Below are 27,378 nucleotides of genomic sequence, written 5' to 3'. Positions count from 1 at the left end.
GTAGACTTCGTTCGGAGGATAACGTTGATGCAGAGTCAAGATGTAATCCAAGTGCCCAACTCGTAGTGGCGAATGGTGGTGTTGATGAAACGATAGTGAGGCAACGTGCGGAGAGAGTTTTTACTGCTAGCATTAGTATCGGATCATCTTCACACCGGTATTTTTGAGATAGATGGAAAGATTCAAGGAATCTCTACTAAAGGATCCTCCACGGTTTATTTTAAAAGAAAAATATCTTCCATTTAATCACAATTGTTGTGTAGATGAGATGGCAAGGGAGGTACGCGCAAGGTAAGAGGTCATGTTCGAACGCATGCGTACTTCGTGTGACTTGGAACATGCACGGGACTCTTCTCAGGTTTAATATATTTTTTATAAAAAAATGCTTTGGTACCACCTTAACCTGGTACTAAATAGAATCTTAGATACCGGTACTTTTATCTGGTGATGAAAATCATAATTTTGGTCTCGGTCTCCTACTACCGGTTTTAGAACCGGTTGTAGAACCGGTGTCTAATATCCTTATCACTGGTTATTATAAGGTCTTTTTCTAGCAGTGTTTGGAGCTATAGTCTGTCATGGGTAGAGCCACGGCGTTTTTTTTATATGAAGAAGATTAACTGCATTAATATCTTGGGTCAAGTTGATTATATATTTTGGATGACAGTACCTATGCTTAGGCAACCCTACTAGCAATAAAAGAGTCAGCCTTGGCGCAGAGTCTATTTGGAGTCAACAACTAGTGGAGCAGACACTCGTGGTTTCCGTAGGCACAAAGTGAGCCGCTAATGGTTATCATTTTAGAAGCGCTTCATACGTATAAGAAACTGCTAGTGTAGTGCTATTTCTATATGCGGTTCCGTATGCAAGCCACCCCTATACTCGGGCGGAGTAGAAGCGAATGTGAAGCCTAGGAAATAGGGTGCCTCTTTCTTGAGATATTTAGTCATATATCAAGGGAAAGCTTCTAAATACCATCTCCCAATAAGAATTAGAAGCTCTAACTTTATAAGTTCAACTAACTTGCCATTAAAGATAAAACAATATGGACGCTATGTGGCAACACATGTAAAAAAAACGAGTAGAAGCCAACACGAGCTCCAGGATACAGGATACAGATATCTCTGGTGAGGATATTCGGTCACCTCCCCAGCCGCACCCCGCCCGGGGCCAAGTCCCGGCGGGCACCGCCAGCCTCACACTGCGCTGTCGGTCCGTGCTGTCGGCCCGCTTGGCTAGCCGCCGCCGCGGGTCCACCTGGCACTGCTGCGGCCACGTCGACGGGGCTGCTGGTCGTTGCCGCCCCCAATCCGCACGGAGGGGCCTCGATGGTGCCCCAACCTCGCCGCGGCAGGTTCGGTGGCTACCACGCTGCGGGCCACCGCCATTGCCGGTTCTGGGGAGACAGACCCTTGGTACGTGGTGGCGACTCTGGAAGGTTGGCGGCGTGCTATGGGGGACAGGGGCAAAGCGAAAGCCTCTGCTTGGCGAGCAGATGACGGCGACGTCCTCGGGTGCCGTTTACCTCCTTGGAGGCATCATTCTTCCCCCTCTCCCCTCTTGCACCTATGAGCTTTCTGGGTGAAAACCATGACCGTGTCGGTCGAGCGATAACAGCAACAATGGTGTCATGTCCCTTCATGGAGGCACCGTCTTGGAAGTTCACGCTGAAGCGCAGTTGTCGTGGTGGTGGTGGTCGTCATCTCTTTATGGGATAATTTTTCTTCTACGCCTGCCTTCGCTTTGAATTGTCAATTGTCGCGTTGGTTGCTTGGATTGATGTCTTCTGATGGATGCTTTGACGCCACGGTCTTGCCTTGGCGGATGCTTTGCGCGCCCAGAATGTTGTCGTTAGGTGGATGCTTCGCCACCATTTACTTGGACGAATGCTTTATCACTATGTTGCTACTTGGTGGATACTTTGCCACCACTGGTCCTGGCAGATGCTTTGCCGTTGTTTTCTTCTACTCTAGCGGATGTTTTGCCGCATTGGTCGTGTTCTTCGAGCTTACTCTCTCTAGGCATCTTTGGCAATGGTGTATCCTTTTGCAGGTTTAGTTGTTGGTTAGCCTTATTAGAGTGGTTGGGTTGGGTCTGTCCTCACTTTCTTGCTGCTGCTGCTGCTTCTTGTTGTGGTGGTGGTTGCAGCCTCTATCGCCGCTGGCTGTGTGTTGGTTGTATCTTCCTTGAGTGTTTCTCTTTCTTTAGTCCTTTTGTGTTCTTGTGTTGGCCAAGTCCTATTTGGCTGCATCAAGATTTATTTGTAAATTGCTTTCTTTTTAATAAAATACATGCTAAGGTACATTCTTAAAAAAATATTTGGTCATATTCATATATAAAGGTTTAGGCTCTACACTTATAAATTCAACACACATGCAAATATGTTTCTCGACATGAAAAATAAATATAATCATCGTTGAATTTGTCTTCATTTAAAAAATCTTAGCATTTCAGCACTTACAAATTCTGACGAACCAATCTCTATCTCTACTATTTCTAAAACAAATAATGATTTTCTAATTCGTCAATTAGACTTCTAATTAGAATTCAATCACGGGGTGACCTATGCAGAGTTAAGGGTCCAAAATTATTTAGAATTTGCGTTTGGCGAGTAAAATAGGAAAAATATTTAAGTTGGCTTCCCGTAGCAATAAGTGGCATATTTGCTAGTCACTGATTAAAGAGCAAAGGCAGTATAATAAAGAAAAATCCCAGGTCTTATTATAAACGGACGGTCAATTTCGGCCCGGCGATGAATAAAAAAAGCTTTTTGACGTGCTGCACCGGCCACCGACGCGACCCAACTGGATCCGAACCCAAATCCAAACATCATCGAACACCTGTCCCTTTTTAGCCCACAGCTTCGACGCGGTGGGCTGGGCTGCTTCCGTTCCCAAAGTCGCCGTGTCCTCCCCCTCCTCCTCCCGGCGCTTCCGGCGTTCCGTGCCCTTCCTCTCGCTCGCGCAGGCGCAACAGGTTCCTCCCACCCGTTCCTTGGGGCGGCCAGACGAATCGTGGAGGCAGGGAGGGAGGATGGCCTCCGACGGCCACCCGCCGGAGCCGGTGAAGGAGGAGGAGGTCGCCACCACCGCCGCCGGGCCTGGGGTCAACGATTTGGACGATCCCCAGTTCATGTGCTGCGTCTGCCTGTGAGTTTGTTGACGCCGATACGGCGTTCCCTTTCCCCTCCCCCTCCCGCGCATCACCTTGCTGTTGGATGGCTGTAGTTTGCCTCGATCCTATGTATGCTGGTGATCGATCGTGCTCAAAATTTTCCCCTAAATTTCTGTACCGGCAAGGTTGCCTTGTTTGTGAGCTTTTTGTGTCGGTAATGCCCCAGAACTCCATGTTCCACAAAAATTCTGAACACGTGGAGCTATAGCACGCTACATTATGTTAAATCATTTTGAGGTTAATCGTGCCAGGGGGCCAGGAGGGCACATTTACCTCCCTATATTCTCAATCAAATATGTAGAATGATTCATATGCAGATGTTTACATCTATGCATAACAAATGTGTATGCATCTGGACCGACTAAAACCTATAGCAAAATTCTGTATCTTGGAATATCATTAACAGAACCCGATTGCTCTATTATGCCTGTGTATTTGGGGAGGCTGGCACCTGAATTTATAGACAGCAGATCTGTGCCAGAATTCTCACTTTGGAGCTTCTTCTCCGACTCAAGTGACTCTTTGGCATGGTTAGGTTTCGAGGTGGGGGTTCACTGGAGTCTGGTAGACCTAGAGGGAAGCCAGCGGTGGCAGGCTGGTTCGGTTGCGGTGGTGGATGGTGCGTGGGGCAGTGAGGTGGTGGGAGAAATCCCGACCATGGTAGCGGAGGACGGCAGGGGGCAGAGTCGGGGCAGCGGTGTTGTCGGATCTGGCCGCAGGAGCTGCCGGCAACGATTAAGCATGTGTTTAGTTTAGGGACAAGGTGGGATGCGTTGGATCCCTGTTTTAAGGGATGGGTCCCAGCTGCCTATCTAGTATGAGGGATAGGATGGTGCGGCCCGCATGTTAGCGAGAGAGAGGACGTGGGATGGATCAGTCTGCCATTTTAGCTAGATCAGCTCGTCCCGGATCTTGGGGGTATATTCCCAGTGTTACCTGGACACCGTTGTCCTAATTTATTTGCCGAATCAGACATCCCGCACCCGTGTCGGATTCCAAGTTGTATTGGCGTCTCCACAAAAAAATTTCCGAATTGGATACTCGCACCCGAGTCACACACCGTCACCCGCACCCACACCCGTGTCCATGTACCACCGTATTTTCCCCTTGGGGATGGTCCCTACCCTCAGCATTGGAGATGAAGCGAGCCAGCGACCTTACTGAGTCCGATGCCTTTTGTAACAACAGATTTATTCCTCAACCAATCATATCACAAATGCAACTAATCAAATAGAGTTTATGCAAACTTAAATATAATATCGGATGATTCAGTTGGCTTTCTGTTGGGTTCGTGTGATGCCAGTGCTGGTTGGGCACCACAACCATACTGACCCTCCATATTGCAGTTTTCATATATCTTTAAACAACATGGTAGCACTGAATTCTGTGTGTGCGTATAACGCACAATCTTTTTTTATTTTTTTTTCTATTTGATTTGCAATGAGTTTTATGGCTTCAATTCTGTACAAATGTACAAATGATCTCATCTTTTTACTTCATCTGTTTTGCAGGGATCTTCTGTACAAACCAGTTGTTATCTGTAAGATTTCATTTTTTTTTTACATTCACATTACAGCAGCTTGGCTATGTCATACTCTTCAAAACTCATTTTTCATCTACCGGTGCAGCATGTGGCCATATGTCATGTTTCTGGTGTGTCCACAAAGCTATGCATGTCTTCCGGGAATCTCATTGTGCTGTGTGTAGGCAGCCCTATAAACATTTCCCAAGTATCTGCCAGCTCATGCATCACTTGATCCTAAAGCTTGAACCTGCAGACTACAAAAGAAGGGAAAAAGAAGTACTAGGTGAGCGTTTTAAGCCCTAAAACTAATATATTGTGATATGGCATGTAAAATGCAGTTCTACTGTTACTGGAAACTGCATGCATTGTGGTTCTTTTTACAAGCAACATCTTCTAGATTGGATGTTCTTACATATTTAAGTCTCGTTATTTCACATCTTCTAGAGTACACTGGTTCTACTTAGCAAACTTTGCATTAATTGAAGATAGTTATGCTGGGTAGGAACATTTTAGGAGGTGGTGTGAGTATAACTTTTTAGGTGTAGAGGGTGAGCATGCTGGCTTAGGTTGTTTCATTGCTTTACAGTGATAGGTTTGGAGCCTTGCTGCTTCCCACAGCGCATTTTCCCCAGATTTTACTAGTTAGCACTATCTACACTTACCTTTTAGGAATTAACTCTATGTTCATTTTGGGCTTACCTTTCAGAGGAAGAGAGGCGTATAGAAACATACTCTCCCCAAATCATTGAGTTTTTAAACTCCAAGAACAATGGTAAGAATCGTGCCATATAATTACTTATTTCCATTTCCATGATATCTCTTAACTCTATGTTCATTTTGGGCTTACCTTTCAGAGGAAGAGAAGCGTATACAAACATACTCTCCCCAAATCATTGAGTTTTTAAACTCCAAGAACAATGGTAAGAATCGTGCCATATAATTACTTATTTCCATTTCCATGATATCTCTTAAGTCTTAAATGTTTATCTCCATTTCCATTACATCTTATAAATCTTAAATACGATTACCACTTTTTTTTGGTAAGAAGTTGGAAACAATGGGGAGAACAGAAATGAAGACAGTAAAACTCGAATTCCACAAGAAGCTTCCTTGAATGGCAGCATTGTGGATGAGCATTCGAAGAAAATTAAGTTGGAGGATGTTTCATGCCCTCTCTGTAAGGAGATGTTGTATCAACCTGCTGTTCTCAATTGTGGTCATGGTAAATTCTAATTTCAGAATAAAAACATTTTAACTTGTTTTTGAGATATTAACTCATGTTGGTTTTGTGACAGTGTATTGTGTATCCTGTTTGCCCTCCTTGAACGAGGAAGCACTCAAATGCCATGTTTGTGGAAGTCTTCACCCTGGAGATTTCCCTAATGTTTGCCTGGACCTTGATCATTTCCTGGAAGAATATTTTCCAGTGGCATATGAATCGAGAGGACAGAAAATTCAGTCTAAGAAGGGTGAATGCAACCGTGAAGGATCATCTTCAGGTAAGCTTTTGTCACCAAGCTCTATCTCACTTTGCATATTATCTCCTATAACAAGGTAAGATGGCCTATTAGAAGTAAATGCCCTTCTTTGATGGAACTGGTAGTTGTTGGCATGTCTCTATTAGCAGTAACTTATATGGAGAGAATCAGTAATCCATACCATGCATGAGATGAATGATTCCTTCTATTAACTTTATCTGACCGTGTGAAGCTATTCCCTTGCTGGTCCAGCCAATGTCGTGCCATTGGTTAGCCTTTATATTCCACATTAAGTTGTTTGCCCTTGATTACCCATGCTAATGGATGGCCACCAGTAGTTTTCTTATAATCGTCTCATTTTACTTAGATGAGTACCAGCAGTCATGCTTAGACCTCAATAACCTTATTTTCACATGATTGACCTACAAGGCATACTGTTCACATTGTTGAATAAACACAAAGTACACTTCAGGTTGTAGTTTGTGTAAGGAAGTAAAAGGAACTCTTCATAACATTGGGGAACTTAGTCTTAGTTTATGGTGCAATTTCACTTAGTACTCCAGCAAATTAGTTTGTTGTTTCAGTTTTGGCTGGATTCTAGCAATAATGTGATACAAATACCTGAGATGGAAATTTTATAGGATATCTTTTGGATGGTTTTCTTGTGCCCTGATTCTCTTTTATAAATATGCATTTCTTCCTGTTGAATTAATTTACTAACATGTAATGCCGTTTTAGTCATTAAACCTTTCCATTTAGGGGGGGAGTGCTAGCATATTGGATTTGATGATGTTAGTTTGTGGATGAAGAGGGATACAATGTTCTTGCTATGGTCAGAGTGACGATTCATTATTGTTGGTCGCTCTATGCCGTCAGTTGGCTGTCTGGCGGGGCAGTGTGTAGTTGGAGTATTCTAATTTAAAGTTGTGTAGAGCTAGCAGTAAGCTGTAGAAAGTTATTTACACACCAGACCTACACACTGGAATCTGGACAGTTGCAGGGTCCACCACTACAGGAGGGTGCAGAAGCACCTCCTACTAATTAGTAGTGTTGTAGTTACGCCTAGGATATCTCTTTTAAGGGACTGGGTTAGTTGAATCACATTCAAATAGTCTAGATACACGTGCAAGATTAGTTTGCATTTTCTTTTTGTCTTGCTATAAAAATGTGTGTGTGCTTCAGGGTCTGTTTGGTTGGGTTGTGGCTGTGAAAAAAACTGTTGTGGGTTGTGGGCTGTGGAAAAAGCTACTGTGAGCTGTGAGAAAGCTGAAAGCCATTTGGATGGAATAGCTGTGAAACTGTAGGTTTGCTGTGAAGTGTCTGTAATGCCCCTGAAGTGCTGAGGAACTGTTGATATTCAAATTGATTGTAAATCATCGTTTTGTTCACTAATTCTCATGCAAATTACCAGTTTAGCCTAAAACGCACGACTGCATTCATGACACTGCATGAAGCAACCGGTTTTGACGCAAAACAAAATAGGATGATTTAACAGCATTTACTGTTTGGTTAATCATTGAAACCTTGCAGGAAACAAATGCCAGCCAATGAACCAAACTTGTACAGCAACTGAGCAACCAATATGAACATTACATTTACAGTACTCCAACAAAAGCCATCAATAACATTTTGATGACCTTGACCTTTCTCTACAGAAGGGGAAAAATGGAAAACATTTAGGTGGCCTTGCGAGGGTTCGTCTAAAAAATTATATCCTACCAGCTCAAGAAGGCCCCATGTTCACGATTGAAATTTCAGACTTCTAATAGGATGAGATCAAGACACACAAAAAAAGGATCAATAGGACATTAATCAAATTGAATATGTTAATTGCAATGTAATGACAATTTTGTCTGTGCCTTGTCCTCAATTCCCTCCCAAGTCACCTATAGTAGGGCTGTCTGACCCATTTTTCTTGCCTCTATTTGGCCTTCTGGCTCTGGTTCAGAACAACTAACATCTGCAAGCAGCATGTAATAGAAAACTTCTTTAGTGTCTCAAAAACAGCATGAATTATTTAATTTTGGGTTAGAACAAAAGAGCACCCTTTACATCACAGATGAATTCATCAGGTTTACCTTGTCGGAGTCGTCTGATTCTCTAGTCAGCAGGAAATGCAAGGAACTGGGGAGGGGAGTGGAAGTTCACCTCCAAATCTGCACTGCAGAAAGAAAATCGGAGCTGCGGCCAGGGAAGGGAGGAGAGCACTCGCGCGTGCAGGTGGTCGTCGAGGAGCAGGCCTGTGTGGCGAAGCAGGGGCGCTGGGGTGGCGTAGGCAGGGGCCAAGCAGGGGCGCTGGGTTGCTTGGCCTTGCCGGCCGCCGGCCCTGCAACCCTAGCCGCGCGCGGCACGGGAACAGGCCCACGGCGTAAGGTGTGGCGGCCGGGGACGGCAGATCCGGGCGGGGGGCAGGTGGGCCGGCTGGCAGGCGGCCTGGATCCGCCGCGGGGGAGGGGAATCGGGGCCTGGCCGTGCGAGAGGAAGGAGCGGCGGCCCTTTTTTTTCTCGTGGAACCGTCTGCTCGCGAGGAAGGGAGGCGGATGGGAAAGAAACGAACCGGTACCTCATTAACCGATGGCAGGCGGGTAAATTCGATGAAACGGTGCCCCCCCACAGCCGCTGATAGCACCCTCATACCTGCTATGAAATCTCTACTACGAGAAAGCTGCTTTCAGGGAAAGAAGGGAGGTCAACCCATGCACTTTTAGCTTTTTCGCTTTTCTTGGAAGCCAAAGCACCTAGAAAGTCAAACCAAAGGGACCCTCATGTTGTCATGCAATCCGAAATCTTAATTAGGTTTTAAAATTAAGGAATGGAGTCTATATTGATTATTTTGATCTCCCCTCCCTCTTTTGGTTGCTAACTCGAGTGTTTTGTGCTGTTTAGGTGCTTCAAGCGCAGAAGGAAGCAGCAAGGCACATCGTGATGAGGACATATCAAAGGACATATCAAATTACATATCAAATATTCACATTGGCGTTGGATGTGACTCATGTGGGGTATGTATAAGTTGTAATAGTTGGTAAAACATAAACTCTCAGAAAACCTTTACCGATATAGTAGATAGACTGATTTCTTTCACTTCATGATCATTCACCTTGAGGTTGGTAGCTTGGTATATTCAAAGGTGCTAATAACTTATACAAGCATAGCTATGATCAGTAACATGCTAAATGTTGCAGCCAGTAATGTGGTTATCTTTCAGTTTTGATACCTTCAGCCTAAATTTCTGAGTAGCTGCACTAACACTTCTTTTACTGTAGAGATAACTAGTTTGTGCCTCTTTGCTTTTTTAGAAGTTTATCGATATTTGTTCTTTTTTCAGCTGCCAAAAAAAAAATAGCAGCTGCCTTTTGTTCTGTAGACTTCTTAGGGGAACCCAGCCATGGCAGATCAAGTTGGTGCTGTAGTATTCGTCTTCTAGCATTTGACCTTTTCTTGCACAGAACTCAGTTATAGTAGCTTTCATTGATGGTAAAATTGTTTAAGTGGTCATTGTTCTGTGATAAACCTTATAATCCTCTGCGGTTGTATAACCTTAATATAAAATCAGACGACACTGATCCTTATCATGCATTGAATTATTCCTATCGTTTTGCTAAGATGAAACTGCTGAACACCATGCAGGCATATCCTATACGTGGTAAGAGATACAAATGCAAGGACTGCACCGAGCTAGTTGGCTTTGACCTTTGCGAAGCGTGCTACAACTCTAGTTCAAAACTCCCAGGCCGGTTTAATCAGAAGCATACCCCTGACCACAGAATGGAACTTGACAATTCAGCGCTCTTGCAAAGGCTCCTGAGGATCCTGCCTGAGGAGGCACAGCAAGAGCTGATTGTGGAAGAGGCGGTTCCTGACGCCATTGTCCAGATAGTCTTTGACAATCATGGAATGGGGGGAAATGATGGGGGTCCAGGAGACGCGGCCATGGGGGAACCGGTTGGTGCTCCTGGTGATATGTTCATCGATGATCAAGAAGGAATGGGAGACAACGGTGAGGAGGGTCAGGAGGCCTAGACGTAAAGCAGCTCAGTGAAGCTGTTTCTGTGCGTGAAGCCGTTCGTCTTATGTTGCTGGGGGCAGGTTACATGTATGTAATGTGAAACGGAGGGATTGCATAAGCTCAAAAAAATGGCTGGATCGGACTTGTTTGTTTTCCTGGCTCTCTAGTTACTGTCATCAAATGACCATATGATTTTTTTCGCCGCGTCTGTAAATCCGAGCAAGTGTTTGTTTCAATGGAAATTCAAATAAGGATGTACAGAATTGCATTGGTAAACCTGTACCAGCTTTTTTTTTCCCTGGGGGGGGGGGGGGTGCGGGCGTGGGGAGGACGGGACTGCATGACCGCGGACCACGAGAGTTCTGTGGGACTGCGGCTGCCGGCGCATCAGGCACGGGAAACGGCAACCCCCAACCTTTACCAGCGGCAGCCAGCAGGGCACCATGCATGCTGGGGCGGAGTGGGATCATGGTGAAGTTTGTGAGCAGGGCCCACTGCCTTGCTCAAAGTTTCTCATGAATAGAGTCATCATGACTCATGACAGTAGGACATCTGAAGCAGAGCAGAGTCTTTATTTCTCACATCGTACAAATCAATCAACGACCTATCCGAGGCACAAAATCTGCGTACAACAACAAAAAAATATGACCTGCAAATTAAACTACACCGGCTGCGACATTCATGCTAGCTCTGGTGGTCCTCAAACTCGTGATCGTTGGGCGCACGTATTCACCGCAGATCGATCACGAAACTAAAAAAACAATCTTGCTTACAAACCAAAACGAAGAAGAAATCCAAATCACGCAGCGGAGCGGTGCTCGCGAACCCTACGCGACGACGTGCGACGGCCTGAAGCAGCGGGCGATGTGGATGTGAGGCAGGCGGAAGTGGTGGTGGTTGCCGCGGCCGCGCGCGTGTCCGTGCCCCGCCGACGCCGAGGCTGAGGCCTCCACGGCCCGCATGAAGCAGTCGACGCCGCAGGGGACGGCAACGGCGCCCTCGTGCTCGAACCCGTACGCCTCCCGGGCCTCCCCGAGCAGCTCCAGCATCCGCGGGTGGCCCAGGCGCGCCACGGGCACCGCCACCCGCCGCGGCGCCTCCCCGCCCTCCCCCTCCACCCAGAACGTCGCGCACCCCTTGGTGGCCGCCGCCCGCGCCGCGCCGTCGCCCGGCCGCGCGTCGTGCCGCGACGGGGTCCCCGCCAAGAGGTGGGCTCGGGCGCCTTCCTGCGGCGGCCGCCGCTGCCGCTGCGCCGCCGTCGTCCTCATCCTCTCCCCGCACGCCCTGGCCTCGTCTCCCCCTCGAAGCTGTGGCTGCGCTGCGCGCTCTCCTTCCGCCGCCTCGACCAAGATCGGACGTGGCCGTCTCGTCCCGTCTCCCTCGGAGCTGTGGATTGGCGCTGATGGCGCCGCTGGTGGTTTAAGCGGATAGGAAGGCGGTCGCGCGCGTGCGTACGTGCGCGCTTTCCGTTCGCTTCGTGTACGTGTGTACGCGGCCGGCGCGCGGTTTCGCGCACTGGAGTCGCCGCTCCGTCGGACTCGGATTCTTGATTTGTTAATTTCTTTTTCTTTTTGTTTGAAGTGAAATCGACTCGAACTCGGCTCTGCCACGTTTCGCAGATGCTAAAAAGAATATATTCAAACCCATCGCAAAAGAAAAGCTAATACTGTCGATCATCGGCCTAGCAAAGGCCAATTAACCTTGGGCCGTTGCCCTGTTTTCGTAACCCGGCCCGCCGGCGTGCAACACAACAAGGTTACAACTTACTCCTGGCGACTACAGGGTTCCTTTGCTCCCGCTGATTTCCAGCGTGAGATCTTGATCTCTCTCCATTCTGATCAGCTTTTTCCGCTCCTTAATCCCCATCGCAACTCGGGCTGGTTAAAGGGCAAACATTGGGTTTGCTGCTCGGCCTTGGTTGTGATTTTGGGGGTTTTGTGGGTGGCGCCTAAGCCGATCTGTGGAGATGGCCGATTCCAACACAAGATTGCAATCCGGAAGAGAAATAGAGAGTGATTTGAATAGTTTGCTCCAGCACTTGGAGATTCGGGAGGATGAAGAGCAAGGAATTGTATTAGAAGAGAATCTGGAGGAACTGAAAGCGGAGGCGCGTTGGACAGTTTTGGCGAAGGTTAGTTCCCCCAAAGCTTTCAGTCATGCTGCTTTCATTGCGAATATGAAGTATGCCTGGGGCTTGGCAAAAGAAGCAAGCTTTAAAGCTATAGAGGAAAATTTGTTTGTGATCCAGTTCTCTTGCCTGGGTGATTGGAGAAAAGTGATGGATAAGGGTCCATGGATTTTCAGAGGCCATGCTGTCCTCTTGGAAGAATATGACGGAGTTACAAAGCCCTCTAAGGTGGAGTTCAAGACCTTGTCAATATGGGCTCGCGTATATGACCTGCCAACAGGTTTCAGGACGGAAAATATAGGGCGCCAATTGGGGAATAAAATAGGAAAATTTCTGAAGATGGATCTAGATGAGGATTTTAGTGGATGGAGAGATTTTCTGCGCATCAGAGTTAAATTAGATGTGGAGAAACCTCTGACTAGGGTTGTCTTTATTTCTGTGGGAGCAGGAAAGCGTGAACCATTTCGGGTGAAATATGAGAAGCTCCCAAAGTTCTATGCTGTCTGTGGTCTTCTGGGTCACGTTGAAACTGAATGTGGCGACGGTGTTCATGATAAGAAAGCCCTCCAATATGGGGACTGGTTGGTGGCTAGCCCTGAAAGAAAAGGGAAAGTAAATGGTAGCAGGTCTGCGGGTTCAGGGGATACAAAGGGATCAGATTCTAAAAATTCAGAAAAGGCTCCTTTTCAGAAGGGATATATTGAGACCAAGAATGGAAGTAGCAGCCAGAGAGGCTCAAGTGACTTGGTCGAATTAAGGGATGATGCAAGAAGACCCTTAAAGAGGGATAGTGATTGGCTCCTAAAGTTGGGTGGAAGTGAGACCAAAAGGCTTAGTGCACTAGGAGATGATGAAATGCATCTAAGTAATGACCTGGCTTTGGCTCTTATCCCTGCAAGGGATAAGATGGAATATTTGGAGAATATATTTGAATTAAAGGATGGTCGCCCTCAGTTAGATTGTTCAGACAAGAGTGAATGTGGAAAAGACTTTGTTCTGGAAATGAGAAGTCAGAAGAAACTAAGAGTGGAGGGGGGGAATGAGGTAGTGCATGACATTGAAATGAGATCGGCGGGCTCCCTAGGGGAGTGCCGCCGGGAACAATGAAAATCCTAAGCTGGAACTGTCGCCGGATTGGCAACCCTGCGACAGTAAGAGAACTTCACGATTTCGCGAAGGATTATGCCCTCTCGGTGATTTTTATCATGGAAACACAGATTGCAAAATACCGAGTGGAAAATTTAAGGTACACTCTGGGTTTTGATTATAGTTTTGCTGTTGGTAGCTGTGGAAGAAGTGGAGGCCTAGGGCTGTTTTGGAAGAATGATGTGTCTGTGTCCGTTAAAAAATTCTCGAAATATCATATTGATACATTTGTCAGTGAAAAAGGAAAGGAGCCTTGGCGCATATCCTTTATTTATGGAGAGGCAAATAGATCTCTAAGATTTCACACTTGGGACATTATGAAGCAGATGAGGAGTGATACGGATTTACCTTGGGTTTGTATGGGTGACTTTAATGAGATTTTAAGGAGAGAAGAACAGTTAGGCCCAAATATAAGAGAGGAATTTTTGATGGAAGGTTTTAGGGAGGCGGTGGATGTATGCCAACTTTGTGATATAGGCTATATGGGTGTGGATTGGACCTTTGAAAAGAAGGTGACTGGAGGGCACTATGTTCAAGTTTGACTCGATAGGGTTCTAGCTTCGGCTAGTTGGTGCTCTTGTTTCCCTTTTGCTGCAGTCCGTCACCTTACAACAGTAAAATCTGATCACTCTCCTATCCTTTTATCCCTTCAGCCAGAGGAAACGAATAATTTCATGTGTGGTCGTGGAAAGCCTTTCAGATATGAGCTTATGTGGGAGACAAATGATGGCATACAGTCCCTAATCCAACAGATTTGGAAGTCTGAACAATACTGTAATTCTGTAAAGGATATGAAAGACAAATTACTCAATCTTGGAGGGGAGCTCAAGGCTTGGGGAGAGAAGAACTTTGGTGTTGTGAGGCGTGAAATGCGTGAACTGAAGAAAAAACTTGAAAAGATGAGATCTGAACCGGCAAGAATTGATGTTTCAGATGAGGAACAAAAGATTGTTGATCGTTTAGTTCTGTTAAATTACCAGGAAGAGATTATGTGGAAGCAAAGATCACGTATTAATTGGTTACAAGAAGGGGACAACAATTGAAAGATATCTAGGCCCCTAAGTGGGTTTTGGTGATAAATGATAAAGTACATGTATATTTAATTGTGTTATTAAGCATGTGTGCAGGTGCTAATGGTGACTAAGCAAAGCTTTTAGAGAAGCGTGATCCCTCAAAAAGGATATGAAAAGCGGCGTCCTCAAGTGCTCTTAAGGACTAAATTTTATTTTTGAAATTGAGTATAGGAACGCCGTACTATTAAGGGGAACTTTGATCCACTAGTGTAGACATGGTAGTTGTGCACAAGAGAACCCACAAAAATCATAAGAAACCATCCCAACACTCAGAAAGAGACTTAAATGTGAAATTCAGTATCTAACCCGGAGTGTCCGGGTCTCAGTCCGGAATGTCCGGACAGAATGTCCGGAGTATCCGGACGTATACCCGGAGTGTCCGGGTTACTGTTTTCGGTCTGCAAATCAAGTTTGGTCCGGAGTCTCCGGACCCGTATGTCCGGAGTATCCGGACATATACCCGGAGTTTCCGGGTACCGCTCTCCCAACGGCTAGTTTCTGGGAGAGGGGGTATAAATACCCCCATACCCCCTCTCACTCTCTCTCCCTCTTGCTCATTTTCGACCAGAACTGCAGAAAACCAAAAGAGAGCCCTCTCACTCCCTATTTGCTCAATTCTTGAGTGATCTTCTTTGGGGTTTGAAGTGAGATTGTTGCAAGAGCTAAGATTGTGCAAGTAAGCCTTGATTTCATCTCTTGAGCACATCAATCCAAGTCTAGCCCGTGGATTCTAGTTTATTACTCTTGGAGCTCCAAGCTCCTAGACGGCTAGGCGTCGCTTGTGATTGCGTTGATTGATTTGTGAGCATCACAGCTGGTTTGTAATCTTCATTCCTCTCCGAGAAATTCATAGTAAGTGACCCTAGGGTTTGAGCGTTGGTCTCACCCTTGGGAGAGGAGCATAGGAGTTCTTGAGCACCGTCTCTTGAATTCTTCCTCAACGGAGACGTAGCTCCTTTGGGAGTGAACTTCGGGAAACAAATTCTGTGTCTCTCTCGCAATTTTAGTATACATTTGTATTTGTTTGCTTGTGAGACTAACCTTTTAGGGTTTGAGGGCGATCTATCATTGTATAGGTCTCAGGAGTAAGACAACTGGTGAGAAACACCTCAGAGGTACCACTAGTCCCTCTAAATTTATTGGATTCAATTTGCAGCATCTTTATCTGTGATTAGCAGCATTTTTTTTTATACCCAGATAGTCCGGATATTATCTCCGGAAACTCCGGATACTATATCCGGAATATCCGGACACTTGTGTTACTAACCGTGCTCGAAGTATTTTTAAGTTGCAGATTAGACTATTCACCCCCCTCTAGGCATCTTGAGGTCCTTTCAAATACCAAATTCTTTCATCAAAGAGCAAGCAGAAGGAAAATAAGAAACACAATTGTGAGGCTTAATCGATCGGATGGTTCAGTATGTACAAATGTCAATGAGTTGCAAGGGATGGCAGTGGACTTCTTTCGGAATTTATTTGAATCGGAAGGAACATCTAACATGAATCTAGTGTTAGACCATGTTTGTCACAAGGTAACAGATGAAATGAACCATTTTCTATGTGCCCCTTTTGATGAAAATGAAGTGAAAAATGCTCTTTTTCAAATGTACCCTACAAAAGCGCCCGGCCCTGATGGTTTTCCGGCACATTTTTTCCAGCGCAACTGGGATATATGTGGTCAAGATCTAACAAGGATGGTGCTGAAAGTTCTCAATGGAGATGAAATACCAACTGATATCAATGGTACATTCATCGTTCTTATTCCAAAAGTTCAGAATCCTGTAACTTTGAACCAATTTCGACCAATAAGTCTTTGCAATGTGATATACAAAGTTATTTCCAATGCACTGGCAAATCGGTTGAAAAGGATTCTTCCTGATATCTTTCCAATGAGCAATCAGCTTTCATCCATGGTAGAATTATCACCGACAATGTCCTAGTGGCATATGAATGTTTGCATTTTATGCGGAAAAATCGCTCAAAATCTAATGCGCATTGTGCTTTGAAATTAGATATGACAAAGGCCTATGATAGAATAGAATGGAGCTATTTGGAGGCTATAATGTTAAAATTGGGCTTTAGCCGTCTGTGGGTTGATAAAATAATGAAATGTATTACATCTGTTTTCTTCTCAGTTCTTTTTAATGGAGAACGGCTACAAGCTTTCAATCCAACTCGTAGCATCAGATAAGGAGACCCAATTTCTCCTTATCTATTTTTGCTTTGCGCAGAAGGACTTTCTAGTATACTCAAAGGTGAAGAGCGTATCCGGGGAATTCAGATTGCGCAAACGGCTCCGAAGATCAATCACCTACTTTTTGCTGATGATAGTCTTCTATTCTTCAGAGCTACAGAGAGCAATGCAAGATCGGTGCAAGAGTCTCTTCAGAAATATTGTGATGCCTCCGGTCAACAGGTGAACCTCACAAAATCATCCATTTTCTTTAGTAAAGGGTGTAGGCAAACAACTCGCAATGAGATCAAGGTAATTACTCATGTAGAAAATGAATCCTTAAATGAGAAATACTTGGGTTTGCCTACAGAAGTTGGTAGATCAGTAAATGGTTCTTTTCATTATATTAAGGATAGAGTGTGGAATAAAGTGCAAGGATGGCTAGAACAGACTCTATCTGCTGGGGGCAAGGAAGTTTTAATTAAAGCTGTTGCCCAAGCCATTCCAACTTATACTATGGGATGCTTCGGATTACCAAGAGGGTTGTGTGAGCATATAAATTCTTTACTGCGAAAATTTTGGTGGGGCAGCGAAAGAGGCAAAAGAAGAACATGCTGGGTAGCTTGGGACAAAATGGTCCAACCAAAGTACATGGGAGGGCTGGGTTTCAGAGATATTGAATTTTTTAATTTAGCTTTGCTTGCTCGTCAGGCTTGGCGCCTGCTTATTAATCCGAATTCCCTGTGTGCTCAGATTCTGAAGGCTGTTTATTTTCCATGTGGCGATATCCTCCGCGCGCAAGTCGGGAACAATCCATCTAAGACATGGAGGGCTATATGTGATGGGATTGCAGTGCTTAAGCAAGGGCTAATCAAACGTATTGGTGATGGTGAAAGCACGCATATCTGGAACTGTAGTTGGATTTCGAGAACTGGAATGTTCACGCCTATAGCCTCAAAAGTAGCTAATCCACCATCAAGAGTTTGTGAGCTCATTGACCATACTTCTATGTCATGGAAATCTGAAGAAGTGAGAAAATTTTTCTTGGAAATAGACAGTGAAGCTATCCTCCAAATTCCACTTAGTATGATGAAGCAAGAAGACTGTTGGGCTTGGCATCATGAAAGAAATGGTCTATTTACTGTTCGCTCAGCTTATAGGATGTTAATTGAAGCTAAGAGGAGGAGGGAGGATTATTTTGAAGGTCGTGGCAGCTGTTCCGATGCTGGAAAGATTTATAAAGAGTGGAAACAACTGTGGAAACTGAAGCTTCCATCAAAAATCAAGGTGTTTTGCTGGCGCTTAGCACTTGACTCAATTCCTACAGCAAGTGTACTGAAAAGGAAGAATCTGGCAGTAACACCAGAATGCAAAATATGTGGGGCAAAAGATGATACATGGGATCACTCCTTGCTGCGCTGTACAATGTCTCGGTACGTTTGGACTTTGCTAGATGAAGACCTCTCTGAGTTATTAGCTTCTTTACGTATTGTTGATCCTAAGCAATGGCTCTTCTTTATGTGTAGCAATGTTCCACAAGCAGAAAGTACTCACATCTTGGTTACATGTTGGGCCATTTGGAATGCTAGAAGAAAATTTATTCATGAGGGGATTATGCAAAGCCCCTTCTCAATTATGACCATGGCCAAGCGCTTAATAGAAGAATTGGAGTTTGTGAACAGAGTCCAATCCAAGGAAATCAGCAAGTGTCAGCCAAGATTAGGATCTCAATGTTGGAGAGCTTCTGAGAGTGGTTTCTCCAAGTTAAAAACAGATGCTGCTGTTAGTAAATCAGGTTCACATGGAGCTGTGGCAGCAGTTTGTAGAGATAATCAGGGGGCGTTTATTGCATGCAGTGCTTTCGTTGTACAGAAGGTCTCCGATCCAGAAACTCTTGAAGCAATGGCTTGTTTGGAGGCGCTAGCTCCTGCAGAGGACTGCAGAATAAATAAAGTGCTGGTGGCATCAGATTGTCTCAATGTTATCAATAATATTAATGTAATGCCCCGTTGTGTTTATATGATGGTTTTTCAGAATATTCATTAGAGATCAAAATCTTTTGACTGTGTGCGCTTCGCACACGAAGGTAGGGAATCAAATAGAGAGGCTCGTTTCCTTGCTAAATATGCTTGTACTCTAGGGGTTGGCCGATATATTTGGCTTACCTCTCCTCCTATTTTATTGATGTAAACACTCAAAATTGAGTAATGAAATCCCTACCTTCCTCTCAAAAAAAAAAGTTTACAACTTACTAGTCCGGTGAGGCGGCCATCATCCTGCTTCATCTTCGCGGCGCTACGCTGAGAGCCTGAGACCAAACAACCCCGCGCGAGTCGAGTAGCCCCGCTCCGGCGGCGGCCCCGGTGACTCTCAAGAAATGTTTACTGGTACCTCGCCCTCGGGGGCAAAAATGGAAAAAAAAAGGGAAAGAAGGAGAGGAGCTTTCGCAGCTCATCTAGTACCGTACGAGCTGCGCGCTCCTTCAAAGGAAGGTCGGATCGAACTCGGCGCATGTATTTTGTGCCCGTGCATATTTTCTTCCATCCCCCAGAAGGCGGCCACCATTCCTTTTTTTTTCTTGAAAGAATACGAAACCCTTCGGCGGTTCGGACCTCAGCTCGGCGCAGACGGCAGACCCATACCTTCTCTCTCTCTCAGGTGGCGCTTCCCTCCCCTCCCCCATCACCCGGTGGCATCACGGTCACACTCGCCGGCCGTTGCCCTCCCCGCTCGTTCGTTCCCGGAAACCGCGACGCGGCCCACGCACGCAACCCACGACCGCTCACGCGCCGGGCGCGCGCCGCGCCGGAACGCGTGAGCGCGGCCGGGGCGGGAGCGGAACGTTCTTGCTGTTCCTGCTTGCTGGAATGCTGGTAGTAGTTGCTAGTCGCTACGCATTTCCGCAGCCGCGCGTCGCACGGACGGACAGGCCCAGGGCCTGGCCTGGCTAGCAGCCGCGCGCGGCATGAATGCGCCGCTGCGCGCCCGCCCGGTACGCCGCCGTACACACATGGGGCGGGCGTGAGGCTGCCGGTGCCTGGCTGACCGGCTGCCTGCTGCTGCCAAGAGTGCCGGTGGCCGCTGTGCGTGCTCGCCGGCCGCAAGCGCATCAATGCGCGGCGGCTTGCGGTGGATCCGAGTCGTGCCTCCGTCTACTAGCCTGTAGTCTGTACAGCTACGCGACGGTGGCCAGCCCGTGGCCACTGGCTGGCGGACGGGCCCGCGCGCCCCAGACGGTGCAGCGCAGCGCAGCGGTCAGCTGAGTCCTCCCGCAGTCGCCGGGCAGCATATGCATGGGCCCCGGTGAGCAGACCGGCTGACATCTCGCAGCGGCCGAGAGCGGGGCAGAGAGAGAGAGAGAGAACCAAGCTAGGTGCCAAACACACCCATAGGTACCTTCGCTTCGCTGCGCGGTTATAAAACGCCAGGAGAGGGCGCCTGGCGAGGTGTGCGCAGAGCCTGGGTTACATTGGGGGTGAACCTTAGCTTGGCTTGGCTCGGGGAGGTGGGGGTGGTGACCACACGAACGCACAGCACAGGAGCAAGGAGCATCATCCCTCGCCATGGCCACCAGGCCGGGCCCTTTGACTGAGTGGCCATGGCAAAAGCTCGGCAACTTCAAGGTGCGTAAGGCTTCATACCAATACTCTCGCTCGTCTTCGTCTTCGTCTTGTTCCTTGGTTCTGCTAATCGCGTGCTTGAGACCCGTTAGTTGCTGAGAGAATAGCATGGCCGCGCTCCGATCCGGCCTTGTCCTTCGAGGACTCCACTGTTTCGATTGTTTTGGTAGAGAGAAAAAAGACCGGAGGAAGAATAGGACCATCTCCTGCGTGATACTAGTATGCTGTTTCTGAGCTTCAGCGAGCTAGCTAGCAGGGATCTGTGGTGCATGGTATAACATAATAAGATTAATACATCGTTGTTACTTGTTACTTGTGAGTAAAACGTGATTCAAGCTACTGTTCGTCGTCCAATTACCTTTTTTTTTCGCTAGAAGGTGATGATGTTATTACTGTAGGACGCTGTTACAAGCTATTGCTTGGCATGTTTCTACACATGCGTGGACACGTTTCGGTAGATGACATAAAATAAATGCGCGTACTCCGCATGATTCTTTTCATATTTATTTGCATCTAAGCAACATGATGAACTTAATACGTACTTATGTGCAACTAGTTAAAGGAGGAGTAATTTAACAAAATATAAAATAGAAGAGGGAAATTCTGCAACAGGGAATTCGTCGTTCCTGGTATATGCTGTGGGATATTGGGAAAACAAGTTATTGGTTACAAGATAATGGTCCTGCTTGTTTTCGATTATAATCGGCTTACCGGTAAAAAAAAGCGATAATCCCATCAAACGTCCTGCTTATTTTAGCTTTTGTGGTAAGCCGCTTCAGATATTTGAAATCTTTTATTTGAAATAATTTTAAAGATTTGAACTACGAGAAGTGAAAAGCGATAAATGAGAAAATCTTCGCTTAGTTTATAATCTAAGCGTGGCAAAGAGAAGCCGAAATAAACAACACCAATAGGTGGTGTCCTGCAGCTAATGTCATGGAGGACCAGTGTAGCAAAATTTCCCAATAAATAAAAAAGTCATGGCCATCCCATGATATATATGTTCATAGGTGGGAGACAAAAATGCCATCATTTTTCCCATCCGAAATACCACAATATAAAATGTAGCCGAAAAACATGTACAAACGAATCCCATGTCCGAGATCCTGAAACCACAATTCCTTCGTTCGGACAGATAATATTTGCACTTGTGTTGCGTGTGTGTGCTCCGATCGGCCCTGCCTGGCTGTTTAACTTTTAGGATAGACGCGGCATGCTTGCTACCACCCACCAGCAGCAGATCCGCGCCGAAGCCGACAGGGCATGGGAATTATGCCTTCGTTCCCGTCCCAATCCAAGGGCGCGGTGGTACGTCCTCAAGGAATCCCCTCGCCATCAAAGCCGCGAGAGCTCGAACGGCAGGGGATCGACGCGCTTTCCGCCCCGAATCCGGACCGAAGGCGGCAATGATGATCTCCAGCTGCTGTTTGATGGCTACTGATGATGACTGTCTTATTGATGCCGCCGCGGGCGCTCATCGCTTGCATCCATGCAGTACGTGGTGATGGCTCCCGTGGTGGTCCACGGCGCGTGGCGGGTGGCCGCCGGCGGCTGGGGCGACATCGACCTCACCTTTGCGCTCATCCTGCCGTCGCTGCTGCTGCGGATGGTGCACAACCAGATCTGGATCAGCGCCGCCCGATACCAGACGGCGCGCAGCAAGCACCGCATCGTCGACCGCGGCATCGAGTTCGACCAGGTCGACCGCGAGCGCGGGTGGTGAGTTCTATTCATCAGCTCTTCGTTCGTCTCCAGAGCTAGCTGTTCGACTTCGACCTCGATCGATCGGCTGATGACGAACACTTCATCTTCACCCATCCATGGTGCATCGTGCGATTGCAGGGACGACCAGATCATCCTCAACGGGCTGTTTTTCTACGTGGGCTACCTGCTCATACCGAGCGCGAGGTACCTGCCGGCGTGGAGGACCGACGGCGCGGTGGCGACGGCGCTGCTGCACGCGGGGCCCGTGGAGTTCCTCTACTACTGGTTCCACCGCGCGCTGCATCACCACTTCCTCTACTCGCGCTACCACTCGCACCACCACTCCTCCATCGTCACCGAGCCAATCACATGTAAGTGTTGCATCGCGTATGCTTTTTTCATGTTATCGGCCGTTTGAAGCCAATAAAAACTGGTTCCAACGACTTCTATTTTATTTTAGCATCGGTTTGCATAACGTCTGCCATCTCGATATGCGTAAAGTAAGATGAAGCTGAAGTTAGCATAATTTCTCCTAGACGAGCCCGTAATAGATGTAAATATCTTGCTAATTGGTAGGGTTCACCATTATAGTTTTACCGAGTTCCTCGAAAAATATTACAGCTTTACCGAGAAAAATATCTCGATATTGTGTACCTTCGCACTGTTTAGGGCCTATTTGGTTTGGAGGGTTTTATTATAAGCCCATAAACCCCTCACATGGAGGGACTTATTATAAATCCAAAATGGTATTTGGTTGTAGGGCTTACAAGCTTCTTATATGGAGGAAAGGTGAGAGATGTTTGTGGGATCTACAGAAAATAAGCCCTATAATCATCTCTTAGAGGGGTTTACGAAGGTTATGGGCATAAGCTTCACCAATAAATCCTTATGCTTAGATAAAAAGAGTAAACCGCTTATAGTAAACCGCTCCAAACCGATACCCACAGCTTACAAGTGGTGTACCGGCCAATTAAAAAAGTAACAGATCATACAAGTACAAAAGAAAACTACACCAGCCTTGGCATCCGGAGCAAACATGCATGGAGCATTTCAGCCATTATTAGGTTTCTGCCGAAAGCCAGAAACGTCCTGGGCCTGTCCACCGTCGTTATTCAAGCTCCCTGGCCCACGAACAGTGCTGGGCCCCAGCCCTATTTGTGCTCTCCTACAGCGAGGTCTTTCTTTAACTGGACCACCACAAGATACGTGTAGTCTGAATCCCCCGAAACGGGACGTGCGGCCTGAGGACTCTGACGCGCTGCCTGCTGCAAGCGAGCAGCGCACTGCATTGCGCTGGGTTGGACTGAGCCACGTTCTGTCCGGCCCACTGGCCCAGGCTACTGTTCCGGCGTCTGCTCCCCCATTAAAACGGCGCATGTGATCCCTCTGAGCATGTGTTCTGGTAGGAGTTAAAGGCGCCCTTCGTAATGGACCCAATAATCGGGCCGGAAAGACGCAGGCTCAACTGCTCAGGGAAAGCGACCTCTCATGCGGCCGTGCAGTGTTTCAGAATATCTGTGATGGGACTTACTGGATTTTACCATGCGCCGGTAAATTACAAACAAGTGTGTAGAACATACAAGAATTGGAAGGAATTTTTAGTATAGTAAAAGTAAAGGGTAAAAGTTAGACGTCTTTACGGCGCACCATGCTACCACGTAGTATATAGATCCAACCGTCCATTAGAAGAAGAGGTAAGATTATCATCAGTAATTTATTATAAATTAAGGATAATTTTGTATTTTTTTACAATTTTATCTATTACAACCATTTTTAGCATATTGCAACACTTTTAGACCGTTGCATCAGGAGTGAAACCTTATAGTGAATTTTCGTATTACCTTTATACTACCTATACTACCTAGATATATTATCTTACGCTACTAATCAATATTTTAGTGGTATAGAAAAATCTCGACCGTTCGATATTTACAAACGAATCCTTTTCAGACAGCAGTATCTCTTTTCAGACAGCAGTATCTGATCATATTGTGAACATTAGCACAATAACAGACTGAAGAGACATTGTCAGTAAAAGAGAAAAATCATAGATTTAGGAGGGAGGTTATTTTTCAGATAACCTCAAGTCTGCACAAGGTGCTGTTCATGTTTACTTGCTGTTCATGTAGGTGGACAGTTTATCATGCCAGGAGACACTTGCTCTTGATTTCCAATAATGCAAGTTCTAAAAAAAGATTTCCACTAACGCACACAAATTATGCAGCGGTGATCCATCCCTTTGCTGAGCACATCGTCTACTACATCCTGTTTGCGATCCCCATGCTGACAACGGTTTACATGGGGAATGCCTCCGTCCTGGGATTCGTCCTCTACATCGCCTATATCGACTTCATGAACAACATGGGGCACTGCAACTTCGAGCTGGTGCCCAAGTGGGTGTTCCAGGTCTTCCCTCCCCTCAAGTACCTCATGTACACGCCCTCGTAAGTGCAATCGTGCCACACGAATCAAACGACACTAGCAACCTGATCTCCTGAAGAAACCACAACATTACTTCTTTCTGCTGCTCTCTCCTGCAGGTTCCACTCCCTGCACCACACGCAGTTCCGCACGAACTACTCGCTGTTCATGCCGTTCTACGACTACATCTACAGCACCATGGACAAGTCATCTGACCAGCTGTATGAGAGCTCACTCAAGGGGACAGAGGAGACGCCTGACCTTGTTCACCTCACGCATATGACCGACTTGCAGTCGGCCTACCATTTACGGATCGGATTCGCCTCCGTAGCGTCCAAACCATCCAACAGCTCTATGTGGTACATGTGGACGCTGTGGCCATTGGCATGGCTGTCCATGGTGTTTGCATGGGTTTATGGGTCCTCTGCGTTTGTGGTTGAGAGAATCAAGCTGAAGAAGCTGACGATGCAAACATGGGCGATACCAAGATACAACTTCCAAGTAACCCACTTCTCTTCTGCACAAGCCTTTATCTGATGGTTTGCAAGCTGCTAATTGTTCCCTTTCTGCAGTTTGGCCTGAACTGGGAGAGAGAATCGATCAACGACTTGATTGAAAAGGCAATACTAGATGCTGATGCAAGAGGCGTTAAAGTTCTCAGTCTAGGATTATTAAATCAGGCAAGCAATTATTACTTCTATAATTCTGGTTGAAACTATATGAGTAGAAGCTTACCGTAGTATGGCATTTTCTTTTACCTTCTCGGGACAGGCGAAGCAACTCAATGGTGGTGGTGAATTATTCAGACAAAAGTATCCGAAATTAAGAGTTCGCCTCGTGGACGGAAGTGGCTTAGCAGCTGCAGTGGTGCTCAAAAGCATTCCTCATGACGCAAAGCAAGTTTTTCTTCATGCAGGCCCTTCTAAGATAGCCTGTGCAACAGCTTTTGCATTATGTGAGAAGGGCGTCAAGGTATGTTTATATCATCCTGCAAATCTTGTTGCCCTGTATCTGCTTAATTATACTTTCACAGAAAAATTCTCTGAACATGTCGCTATATTTATTTGGACCAGGTGATCATGAATCCAAAGAAGGAATATGATACGCTTAAGTCACAGATTGCAGATAGCAGAGCAAGCTATTTGGAACACTCCAGCAACCACATGCCTCAGGTAAAAGTTTCATTAGAAAAATGGGATTTCCCTAATAAGCATCAACACAGTTAACCATAAGATTAAATTTTATATACTCCTTCATAAGGATGTTAATGGGCAGAATTGAGACATTGTAGTAAGCATATCCATGTAACCAACACAGTATGGACTCCAAGCCATGTTGGAAGTTTAGATAGTAAGTCAAAAAAATGAAAGTATTTAACTTAGCCTTTGGCATGAAATGTGAATACGGAATTACAGATAGTCATAGTAGAAATAACTGCTGGTTGGAACCTATCAAGTAGGACAGGAGCACATTACCTTAGTTGATTTTTCTAGGACTAAACAGAGAAAATACTTTTGTCATGGAAATCAATTACACTGATGGTGATTGCTTAAACTGCCGCAGATTTGGCTAGTGGACAACATTGATGACAAAGAACAGAAGATGGCACCACAAGGAACTATATTCGTTCCTATCTCACAGTTCCCCATCAAAAAAGTTCGCAAGGATTGCACTTACTTGAGCACCCCAGCAATGAAAATCCCAGAAACCATGCAGAATATCCATGCCTGCGAGGTAAGAAAGAATGAAAGATAAAGACTTCTAAAAGAGTTAAACACTATACTGCGCGCTATCAGCTTTATCAAATTTGAGCAAACAAAAATAGAGATATCTGACATACTGAATTTCTTCTGAGTATGCTCTGTTTGCTTCATATGACAGAATTGGCTGCCAAGAAAGGTGATGAGTGCTTGGCGCATCGCTGGAATACTTCACGCCTTGGAAGGATGGACCGTGCACGAGTGTGGGGATGCCATGATGGACGCTGAGAAAGCATGGTCAGCTGCTATAAGCCACGGGTTCGTTCCTCTGACTAAAGCTTGAGAGCTTTCGAAGCATGGATTCTGTAACTGGGAGATGCATGCAACTCTAGATGGCACTTGACGATGCTGGAAAACTATATCTCAAAGTTTAGTAGGACAAATTCTGCCTGGTATAAGGGCCAACTATGATCTCGAAGATAAGAGGGGAACAATATGAATGCCGGCCTTGATTCCAATAGCTTACTATAACTACATGTTTGTATGATGCTAGTGTCCGAAGTTGATGTACGGTTGTGGGGGATTATATAATAAAGAAAATATCGGTTTGGGTTTTATGCTTGAGTTTAAAATTAGCTGGATCCTTCAGATTTTCCGAAGAATTCGGAATTCCCTCGCTGAAAATGGCTGGGAGCTTTGGTACGCAATCTTGAATATCCGAGCCTCCGAGGCCGTCACCCGGTAAAAGCTGCTGTTTCAGGTTTCAGAAACAATATCCACATGGGGTTCGATTCATACCAAACCTGGTACCATGTCACTCCACAGGGAAAATCTGTAAGAAAGCTCCAGTGATCCACGGCAAAAGAGGCCGTTTCCCTGGATCAGCGAACAAGTTCGCCCTCTCCCTCTAGTACTTGGAGACGAGTTCGTATCTTCCCACTTGGGGACTGGGAGAATTAGGGCACACACTGACACGCAATCCAGAGAGATTGCCGCGAAGCATTCGAAAATCGAAAGAGATGCAAGGAGATAGAGTGCGGGTAACCTGCAGCGATTTGATGTGAGTCGCAACTTGCAAAGGTGGTCGCCTTGCCGGAGATTATCCACCTCCCGGCCAGACCCTCCTCCGTGGCTCCCGGGGAAATTTCGACCGTGGCGGCCGCCGCTGGAACAGCAGGATCCAGGGAGGGTGTTCACCCTTCCTTCAAATATCACTTGTTGCGATATGAC

General features: G+C 46.2%; 3 protein-coding genes and 1 long non-coding RNA gene across 9 annotated transcripts; 2 read left to right on the top strand and 2 right to left on the bottom strand.

The window, feature by feature from the left end:
• The first annotated feature begins 2,903 nt into the window (after positions 1-2,903).
• LOC112894687 (E3 ubiquitin-protein ligase PRT1) lies at positions 2,904-10,453 on the top strand. 6 transcript variants are annotated; one of them, XM_025962479.1, is made up of 9 exons: positions 2,904-3,149; positions 4,686-4,714; positions 4,803-4,982; positions 5,406-5,471; positions 5,554-5,619; positions 5,748-5,921; positions 5,995-6,198; positions 9,064-9,176; positions 9,805-10,453. In XM_025962479.1, exons 1-9 carry the CDS (start codon positions 3,034-3,036, stop codon positions 10,195-10,197), a joined length of 1,341 nt encoding a protein of 446 aa, XP_025818264.1. In that variant the 5' UTR covers positions 2,904-3,033; the 3' UTR covers positions 10,198-10,453. The 6 variants fall into 6 exon arrangements, with proteins under 6 accessions (XP_025818264.1, XP_025818255.1, XP_025818296.1 ...); XM_025962470.1 differs by having other exon boundaries at positions 5,745-5,921; XM_025962511.1 differs by lacking the exon at positions 5,406-5,471.
• Positions 10,454-11,010: 557 nt separating this feature from the next.
• LOC112898104 (auxin-responsive protein SAUR32-like) lies at positions 11,011-11,451 on the bottom strand. The gene has a single exon (XM_025966502.1). The coding sequence runs from the start codon at positions 11,449-11,451 to the stop codon at positions 11,011-11,013; it is 441 nt and encodes a 146-aa protein (XP_025822287.1).
• An 8,815-nt stretch (positions 11,452-20,266) lies between these two features.
• On the top strand, positions 20,267-26,763 carry LOC112874964 (protein ECERIFERUM 1-like). The gene is made up of 10 exons (XM_025938603.1): positions 20,267-20,326; positions 21,819-22,042; positions 22,166-22,398; positions 24,252-24,471; positions 24,568-24,949; positions 25,021-25,128; positions 25,220-25,420; positions 25,522-25,620; positions 26,012-26,182; positions 26,330-26,763. The coding sequence occupies exons 1-10, from the start codon at positions 20,267-20,269 to the stop codon at positions 26,489-26,491; spliced, it is 1,860 nt and encodes a 619-aa protein (XP_025794388.1). The 3' UTR covers positions 26,492-26,763.
• Positions 25,800-27,342, bottom strand: LOC112874972. Its single transcript, XR_003225083.1, has 3 exons — positions 27,194-27,342; positions 26,289-26,432; positions 25,800-26,175 (listed from the first exon to the last, which is right to left on the bottom strand). It is a non-coding gene; the product is annotated as an uncharacterized LOC112874972 (long non-coding RNA).
• Positions 27,343-27,378: the final 36 nt, after the last annotated feature.

The sequence above is a fragment of the Panicum hallii genome, chromosome 1, assembly GCF_002211085.1.
Source record: "Panicum hallii strain FIL2 chromosome 1, PHallii_v3.1, whole genome shotgun sequence".
Classification (NCBI taxonomy): domain Eukaryota; kingdom Viridiplantae; phylum Streptophyta; class Magnoliopsida; order Poales; family Poaceae; genus Panicum; species Panicum hallii.
This window is presented reverse-complemented; position numbering and strand designations above follow the sequence as displayed.